At 45.9% G+C, this 9,459-nt stretch overlaps 1 protein-coding gene across 1 annotated transcript; it reads left to right on the top strand.

Annotated features, from left to right (window-relative positions):
• The first annotated feature begins 3,158 nt into the window (after window positions 1-3,158).
• On the top strand, window positions 3,159-8,556 carry Med18 (mediator complex subunit 18). The gene is made up of 3 exons (XM_075945956.1): window positions 3,159-3,315; window positions 4,609-4,752; window positions 7,907-8,556. Exons 2-3 carry the CDS (start codon window positions 4,680-4,682, stop codon window positions 8,458-8,460), a joined length of 627 nt encoding a protein of 208 aa, XP_075802071.1. The 5' UTR covers window positions 3,159-3,315; window positions 4,609-4,679; the 3' UTR covers window positions 8,461-8,556.
• Window positions 8,557-9,459: the final 903 nt, after the last annotated feature.

Here is a 9,459-nt window from a genome sequence, read left to right as displayed (position 1 = left end):
GGAGAGCTATGGATCTTGCTGCCCAGTCAGTCTACTTAGCGAGCCTTGGGACAAATGAGAGACTCTGTTTCAAAACACTCAAGGTGAAGGGCTCTTGAGCTGCAACAGTTGCAACTGACTCTAGGCTCCACAGGTTTGATGACAGGCACACACATATGCCCTCCCTCACACACTGACACACACACACACACAAATAAATACATGTTAAAAAGAAAAAATATTGGCAGGGAGCTAGAAATGGAGAGAATGGACCCTGAAGCTCGGGGGCAGGAGAAAGATTTCAGACTGTGCAACCTGAAGAAGATTGAAGCATCTTTGGCAGGCAGAAGTTAGATCCTGAGACCAGCATGGCTGGAGGGAGTGGCACAGACGGGGATGATTGGCAGTAGGTGGCCAGGGAAGTAAAGAGGATGTGGGCAGAGCTTATCAGCATTTAATGGGAATGACTGTGTCACAGAGAACTGAATTTAAATATGAGCTCCGACATTTGCTAGCAGTGCAACCCTGGGCAAATCTCTATCTCTCTCCGAGTGCTGGGATTACAAGTGTGCACCACCAGGCCCTGAGACAGGTTTTCTTAGTGTAGCTTTGGCTACCCTGGAAATCACACTGTAGGCCAGGCTGGCCTCGAACTCACAGAGATCCACCTGCCTTTGCCCCCTAAGTGCTGAGATTAAAGGTGTGAACCATCACTGCATGGCATATGCCCTTATCATTGTCCAATTTTTTTTTTTCAAATTAAGGATTTATTTATTATGTATATAGTGTTCGGCCTGCATGTATGCCTGCAGACCATAAGAGGGCACCAAATCTCATTACGGATGGTTGTGAGTTACCATGTGGCTGCTGGGAATTGAACTCAGAACCTCTGGAAGATCAGCCAGTGTTTTCAACCTCTGAGTCATCTCTCCAGCCTCCTGTTGGTTATTTTGTTGTTGTTGTTTGTTTGTTTGTTTTGGTCTACTCTTTTGGCTCTTTGGGTGGCCTACCACCCAGTTCCCAAATAATCACATCGATTCTTCTTATTATTTATAAATTCCCAACCTTAGCTTGACTTGTTTCTAGTCAGTTTTTCTTAATTTAAATTTTCCCGTCTATCTTTTGCCCTGGGCTCTTACCTTTCTTTACTGCTTACTCTATAACTTACCGTGTAGCTAGGTGACTGGTCCCTGATGCCCTCCTTTCCTCCTCCTTCGTTTGTTCCTCCATCTCCTCCAGATTTCTCCTCCTATTTATTCTCTCCTGCCTGCCAGTCCTGCCTAGCCTTTCTCCTGCCTTGCTATTATTAGACCAAATGTTTTAGACAGGCAAAGTAACACAGCTTCACAGAGTGAAACAAACACAAAATAAAAGAATACAACATATCTTTGTATCATTAAACAAGTATTCCACAGCATAAACAAATGTAACATCTTTAACTAATATTCTACAATTAGTATTATAATACTCAGGATCAAGCCTAGGGCCTCAGGTATGAAGCAAAAAGCCCTGTACCACTGAGCTCTTTCTGTCTCTCTGTGTCTCTGTTTCTCTCTCTCTCTCTTTCTTTTTTTTTTCTTTTTGGCTCCCTGTCGGGGAATCGAACCCCGGTCTCCTGCGTGACAGGCGTCTCTCTTTTTCGAGACAGAATTTCTCTGTGCAGCTCTGGCTCTCCTGGAACTCACTCTATAGACCAGTCTGGTGGTGAACTTGGAGATCCACCTGCCTCTGCCTCTCAAGTGCTGGGATTAAAGGCGTGTGCCACCATCACCTGGCCGATACTCCATTTCTTGATATTGTCTTAAATTTTGCATTCCAAGTGAGTATTATAAGCAATGGTGCAGATAAATTCCTACACTAAACTAGATCATTCTATGAATAGAATGAAAGATTTATTAGAGATCAAGCAGTCAAGATTATGGGGGGAGCAGAAAGAAGAGCAAAGATGGGAGAAAAGCAAGCAAATTTTATATGACAGTTGGCAGGGTTGGGATCTGAGCTGACACTGGTACTCTATGTGCTTGGTGTATGGACAGAGTTCGATTAAGTACTTGTTAAACTTCAAATCTCCATTTATTTATTGAATGTGTATGTGTGTGTGCCTGAATGAATTAATGTGCACCATATATGTCCTGTATAGGTCCCATAGATGACGGTGTCAGATCCTTTAGAGCTAGAGGGTTGTGAGTTACTTGATATAAGTGTTGCGAACTGAACCCAGGTCCTCTGCAAGAGCAGCAAGTGCTCTCAACCACTTGGCCATCTTCCCAGCCCCTATTTATTTAATTTAGCTCATTTATATTTGTGCGTTATGAGTGTTTTGCCTGCATGTATGTGTGTGCGCCATATGGACGGAGTGCCTGAGGAGGGCAGAAAAGGATCGGCTGGAGGAGGAATTCAGATGACTGAGTGGGTGTTGGGGAACTCTGCAAGAGCAGCAAGCGCTCTTAACTGCTGAGCCACCTCTTTAGCCCCGTTTTATTTATTTTTGAGAAGTCTCACAATGTTGTTTAAGTCTTGAACAGCTCTGCTGGAGAGATCCTTGCCTTCTGAGGGTCTCAGAATCATACTTGCCTGGTCCCCTGTGTTTAAAGTTGAGGTAGGGACAATAAATTGAACGTTTGCTGTTGTTCCGTATTCAATTTACAGCCTTGCACATGCCAGGGAAGGCTCTAGCACTGAGCTATTTCTCCAGACTCTTGAAAACACACAAAATATTAAGAGTTACTACTGAGGTCCATAACGACACAATGCTATGCTTAGCTGGGGAGCGCATCGTCACTTGGTCACCTTCAGGTATCTCATAGAGTGTCTCCGATTTAAAACATACTCTTCTTTTTTCAATGCGACTCTTCCCCTCCTCGCTCCCCCCAGTGGCTGAGCTCACAATTTAAATATAGTATCCAATCAGTTTCGAGAGATCCAATCGTAACATTCAGGTAGTCGAAGCCGGGGGAAGGAAAAAAAAAAACAAACAACTAATCCTAGAGCTGTCCTATGACGTAAGCCCTGCAGCTACTTCCCAGTGCACCACTCTTTAATAGGACCCCATTATAGCGCAGCAATGCACTTTGCACATGCGTTCTTGCCCGCCGATGCCAGAAGGCGGACGCCTTCCTTGCCCTCTCGGCACCCGTACTTCTCCGGGTTCAGTGGCGAGGTTTCCTGTCCAACAGCTTCCTGTCGGAAGTGTGGAAGGCAGTCTTTACGGAGGTTCGGCTGGGCCCTCGCCGGCGAGATTTGAGTATTTGGGGAATACGGTTTGCGAGTGTGCACGCTTGGATTTACTTCCAACTTTGCGAAGAGCTACAGCGTGCACGGAGCCGTGTTACTAGTGTAAGTGCACACGTGCCCGGGATCTCCGCGTGGGAGGACCGGTGCAATCACTTGATCTTCACGACTCCCGCCTGACTCGTTTGAAAAGACGTTCTAGTCGGACCCCCAAGTGTACCCTGGCGCCTCTCCTTGTGTCTCCGTGGCGTCCTTAGAATGATGGGTAGACCAGTCTGGCCTCGAACTTGTAGCCGTCTTCCTAACTCAGCTCCCGAGTATTGAGATTACGGATGTGCCCCAACACGGCCAGCTTTTATTTGTTTCGAAACGGGGCCTCTCTGTTTAGCCCAAGGTGACTTCACCTTTTTTTTTTTTTTAATTTAGTTGTATGTCAGTTGTTTCATTTGAGCCACGTAGCAGGGGGAGGAGAGCTGAGTGGTTAAATGTTCCTGGTCTTATTTAAAAAGAGACAGACAGTAGGTTCCCAAACAAGAGGTTGCACAGCTGCCTCAAGATGACAGAGAATGGCCTTGTTAGGAATATTTCCTAAGCGACCTCTCTGACGACGCAAAAATTCCCAATCAAGCCAAATCAAAACAAGCCAAATTAAGAAATATCCAGGTTTAATGGGAGATCTGTGCTCTCGGGTGGCCCCGAGGGGGAAACCGGGAAGCCGCAGGAACGCGACCCTGGGAGGAAGAAAGGGGGACCAAGTGTTCTTCTTTTGGGGGATCACTTAAGTAGCCTGGGGAGTGGTGGCGCATGCCTTTAATCCCAGCAACTCGGGAGGCAGAGGCAGGTGGATCTCTGTGAGTTCGAGGCCAGCCTGGTCTACAAGAGCTAGTTCCAGGATGGGCTCGAAAAGTACAGCGAAATCCTGTCTCGAAAAACAAACAAACAAACAAACAAAAAAACAAAACAAAAAATTACAGAGGAACCTTTTAGAGGGTTCAGCACTCGAGACTGGATGGTTATGCCGCATCTCCGTGGCCAGAACTCTCTGTTTCTGTGTCATCCGTTCTTGGAATTGGCTGTGTAAACAGATGTTCACACGCGGTGATGGTACACGCTTTTAATCCCAGCACTATGGAGGCAGAGACAGGTGGATCTCTGTGAGTTCGAGGCCAGCTTGGTCTACAGAGTGAGTTCTAGGACAGTCTCCAAAGCTACATAGAGAAACCCTGTCTTGAAAAAACAAACAGAAAAACAAAAAAAGAAAAGCCCCCCCCCCCAAAAAAAACCCAGATGTTCGAAGTTCTGAATGAACAGGTCTTGATTTCAAGGCAGGTGGGACAGCAAATGTGTTAGGCAACACTACCAACGACCCCAGCTTAAGGACGAATGTGACTCTTCCAGGTGTGTCCCGTGCTTAGCCTATCGGAAGATCTGTTTCCAGTTTTCTCCTCTGGAGCCAAATCAGAGCCATCATGGAGGCCCCTCCAGTCACCATGATGCCAGTCACTGGGGGCACCATTAACATGATGGAGTACCTCCTGCAGGGTAAGTGAGCCGGGGAGCCTGCATTGCTCTGGTCAGAGGAAGTTGAGGTAAAGTTAACAAAGACAGCTACACAATTTCTGCCGCCTAGTAAGTAACTATCTTTGAAAGAAGGTAGCACGGGAATGATTCAGAGGCCAGGAATTCACCAAGTAGACCAGGCTGGCCTCCGGAGCCTGCGGGTTTACAGATGTGCAACACAACACTTGCTTGTTCTTGTTTTTGTTTTTTAAAGATTTTTATTTATTATGTATACAGGGTTCTTTCTGCATGTATCCTGCAGTACAGAAGAGGACACCAGATCTTATTACAGATGTTTGTGAGCCACCATGTGGTTGCTGGGAATTGAACTCAGGACCTTTGGAAGAGCATCCGGTGCTCTTTACCTCTGAGCCATCTCTCCAGCCCCTTGTTTTTGTTTTTAAATACAAGGTTTCACTGTGTAGCGCTGGCTGTCCTGGAACTCCATCTGTAGACCAGGCTGGCCTCGAACTCACCCTGTCTCTTGCCTCCTAGTACTGGGATTAAAGACATGGGCCACCACAACCCCGATTTGTTTATTTTCTTTCATCTTGAAAAATTAAGACTCAGTAGCCATTTCTTCTCTCTCTCCTCCCTAGCCCTTCCCACTCACCTTCCCACTGTTTCCTATATTGGCTGCCTGATGCCCCCTAGAAGTGAAATAACTGGTTTTGTGACTGGCTTCCTTCACTTGGCATTATGGCCTTGACAGAATTATGTCCTATGACAGAATTTATATTTTTTGAAATTATGATAAAATGCCAGGTGTGGTCACACCTTTAATTCCAGCACTCTGGAGGCAGAAGCAGGTGGTTCTTATGATACTGAGGCCATTTTTGTCTTCATAGTGAGCTCCAGGACAGCCAGGGCTACAAAGAGAGACCCTGTTTCCAAAATTGTGTGCGTGTGTGTGTGTGTGTGTGTGTGTGTGTGTGAAACTGTTTGTGATAGTTCATGTCTGTAATACCAGCAATTAGGAGGTTGAGACATGAGAATTGCTGAGTTCAGGGCTAACCTGAGCTACATAGTAACTTCTAGGGCCTTAAAACATCTTGGGCGAGACCTTGCCTTTAAAAATAAATAGAGGGGCTGGAGAGATGGCTCAGAGGTTAAGAGCATTGCTTGCTCTTCCAAAGGTCCTGAGTTCAATTCCCAGCAACCACATGGTGGCTCACAACCATCTGTAATGGGGTCTGGTGTCCTCTTCTGGCCTGCAAGCATACACACAGACAGAATGTTGTATACATAATAAATAAATAAATAAACATTAAAAAAATAAATAAATAAAAATAAAAATAAATAGATTTTTGGGGGTGCACAGGATTTTATTTTGAGTACTGATATTGAACCTAGGGCTTTAAACATCCAAGGCAAGCAATCTGCCACTGAGTTATATCATAGTCCTTTTTAAAACTGTTGAGAAAATCTCAATTACCCAGACTGGTCTCGAATTTGCTATGTAGCGCAGGCAAGCCCTGACCATGCTATGTCTTTGCTTTGGACTCCTTATTGGCTAGAATTGCAGGCCTGGACCACCAGGTTCTGGTGAGTCTGTTTTTCTAAATTTCTGCTCTGTACCAAGTGTCTTAAGTGTTATATATACTTACTTGAATCTTTTAGGGGGGGTGATTTGTTGTTTGTTTATTTGATTGATTTTGGTTTTTAATACAGGGTTGGGCTGGAGAAATGGCTCAGTGGTTAAGAGCACTGGCTGCTCTTCCAGAGGTTCTGAGTTCAATTCCCAGCAACCACATGGTGGCTCACAACCATCTCTAGTGGAATCTGATGCTCTCTTCTGTCTTAAAGGTGTACATGCAGATAAAGCACTCAGATACATAACATATATAAATTAATCTTTTAAAAAGAAAAAGAAGGGGGCTGGAGAGATGGCTCAGTGGTTAAGAGCATTGCCTGCTCTTCCAAAGGTCCTGAGTTCAATTCTCGGCAACCACATGGTGGCTCACAACCATCTGTAAAAAGGCCTGGTGCCCTCTTCTGGCCTGCAAACATGCACACAGACAGAATATTGTATACATAATAAATAAATATAAAAAAAAAAAGAAAGAAAAAGAAAAGACAGGGTCTTAGCTGGGCGGTGGTGGTGCACACCATTAATCCTAGTACTCGGGAGGCAGAGACAGGCGGATCTCTGTGAGTTCGAGGCCAGCCTGGTCTACAGAGTGAGTTCCAGGACAACCTGGAGTGTTTAACAGAGAAGGCTTGCTCACAGTTTCAGAGGGTTGGTTCTTGATTATCATGGCGGGGAGCATGGCAGTAAGCAGGTAGGTGCTGGAACAGTAGCTGAGAGCTACAGCCTTATCTACTGGCAGAGAGACACTGGGTCTGGCGTGGGCTTTTGAAAACGCAGAACCCCAAGAATCTACTCCCAGTGACATATCTCCTCCAACAAATACATGCTTCCAAATCTTTCCCTAACCCATCCATCGACAAGGGTCTAGACTTTGTAATATAAGAGCCTGTGGGGGCCATTCTTACTCCAACCACCAAAGGGCACTTGCTCCAAAGCCTGAGTTCAATCTGTGGGACCCGCATGGTGGAGAGAGAGAACCGTAGAATCCCATGGAGTGTTCATAGGAAACAGTGAACAGAACTCTTCCTTCCTTCCCTCCCTCCCTCCCTCCCTCCTTCCCTCCTTCCCTCCTTCCCTCCTTCCCTCCTTCCTTCCTTTTGTTTTTGTTTTTTTTTTTTAATATTTATTTATTATGTATACAATATTCTGTTTGTGTGTCTGCCTGCAGGCCAGAAGAGGGCATCAGATCTCATTTCAGATGGTTGTGAGCCACCATGTGGTTGCTGGGAATTGAACTCGGGACCTTTGGAAGAGCAGGCAATGCTCTTAACCGCTGAGCCATCTCTCCAGCCCCTTGTTTTTGTTTTTTGAGACAGTGTTTCTTTGTAGCTTTGGAGCCTGTCCTAGAACTGGAACTAGCTCTGTAGACCAGGCTGGCCTCGAACTGACAGAGATCCTCCTGCCTCTGTCTTCTGAGTGCTGGGATTAAAGGCCTATGCCACTACCGCCCAGCTTAACTATTTGTTTCTTTTGTGTGTGTTTATCTTTTGTTAGTTTCAAGACCCTTAGTGAAAGCCCGGGCTCATTGTCTTTTCTCCTCTTCAGGAAGTGTCTTAGACCACAGCTTGGAAAGTCTCATTCATCGCCTTCGTGGTTTGTGTGACAACATGGAGCCCGAGACTTTCCTTGATCACGAGATGGTATTCCTCCTGAAGGGCCAGCAAGCCAGCCCGTTCGTTCTAAGGGCTCGGCGCTCCATGGACAGGGCAGGGGCACCCTGGCACCTGCGTTACCTGGGACAGCCAGAAATGGGAGACAAGAACCGCCATGCCTTGGTGCGCAACTGTGTGGACATTGCCACATCGGAGAACCTCACGGACTTCTTGATGGAAATGGGCTTCCGTATGGACCATGAGTTTGTCGCTAAAGGGCACTTGTTCCGTAAGGGCATCATGAAGATTGTGGTGTACAAGATTTTCCGAATCCTGGTCCCAGGGAACACAGACAGCACAGAGGCCCTGTCGCTCTCCTATCTTGTGGAATTGAGTGTTGTCGCACCAGCTGGGCAGGACATGGTCTCTGACGACATGAGGAATTTTGCTGAGCAGCTCAAACCTCTGGTTCACCTGGAAAAAATAGACCCCAAAAGGCTTATGTGATTAAGAAAAGTCTGTCCATCTTTGAGGTCTGTCCTCACCTGGTAGGCTGCTGCCAGTCAGGCAGACTCCCTTTGAGAAACTGAGTGGTTTCCTTCATTCGGTAATTTTGTTGTTTTGTGTTGTTTTTTTTTTTGGTGACAGGGTCTTACCTTGTAGCCCTGGCTCACCTGGAACTTGACTACATCACTAGCTAGCCTGGAACTCAGGCCCCCTGCATGTCCGTCTAAGTGCCTGTGTTAAAGGCTTCCTTACTGACCCGACTGTGTCTTCTCCTTGGCAGTCTCTGCTGATTACAGGCCCAGGATAACATGGAGATTTGTTCAAGTCCTCCCTTCGCCCAAAGAGAGGGAAGTGGACTAAATTAGCTTTTCGGGGGAAAATGTCAAAAACAACTCTAATCATTGTTTTGCCCTTTGTTGTTGTTTTGTTTTTTATAAAAGTATTTTCTTATTCTGTTATTTATTTTTTGCTTTGTTTATAAGTTTTTGTCTTGTTTTGGCTTTTATATATAAGTTTCGTAACAGCATTGTGAGCTGGCATTGTATAGTAATAAAGACAGGAAAGAAACAATTTCTGATCCTTATTCTTAACTTTTTATTATTATTATTATTACTTAGCTTCTTAGCTGTTTACCAATATATCACTATTATCGTGTGTGATGTGTATGGGCACCCCTACCTGTGGAGGGCCAGAGGCTTCTCCAGGACTCACGGTAGAAGGCCGGCTCCTGCAGGTTGCTGTCCTCTCGATCACACATGAATGCTGCTCCTTCACATGTGCACACCCACACCCTGAAGAAATGTAAGAAGGAATGGTTAAGTAGCCACTGCCGGGAGAGATGGTTTAGCTGTTAAAGAGCACCGACCGCTCTTGCAGAGAGGACCCAGGCTCAGTTCCCCACACCCGCTTGCTGTAATTCCAGTTCTCGAGGATGTGATGTCCACGTTTGAACTGCGCAGGCATCAGGCACACACATAGTGCAGGCGAAACACCCATCCA

Source organism: Microtus pennsylvanicus, chromosome 13 (genome assembly GCF_037038515.1).
Source record: "Microtus pennsylvanicus isolate mMicPen1 chromosome 13, mMicPen1.hap1, whole genome shotgun sequence".
Classification (NCBI taxonomy): Eukaryota; Metazoa; Chordata; class Mammalia; order Rodentia; family Cricetidae; genus Microtus; species Microtus pennsylvanicus.
This window is presented reverse-complemented; position numbering and strand designations above follow the sequence as displayed.

What these genes read in the sequence shown, in the direction of transcription:
- Med18 (XM_075945956.1), top strand. Translation starts at nt 4,680, where the DNA reads ATGGAGGCCCCTCCAGTCACCATGATGCCAGTCACTGGGGGCACCATT. An exon ending in GATGGAGTACCTCCTGCAGG is followed by an intron (nt 4,753 to 7,906) that starts GTAAGTGAGCCG and finishes TCTCCTCTTCAG; the next exon opens with GAAGTGTCTTAGACCACAGC.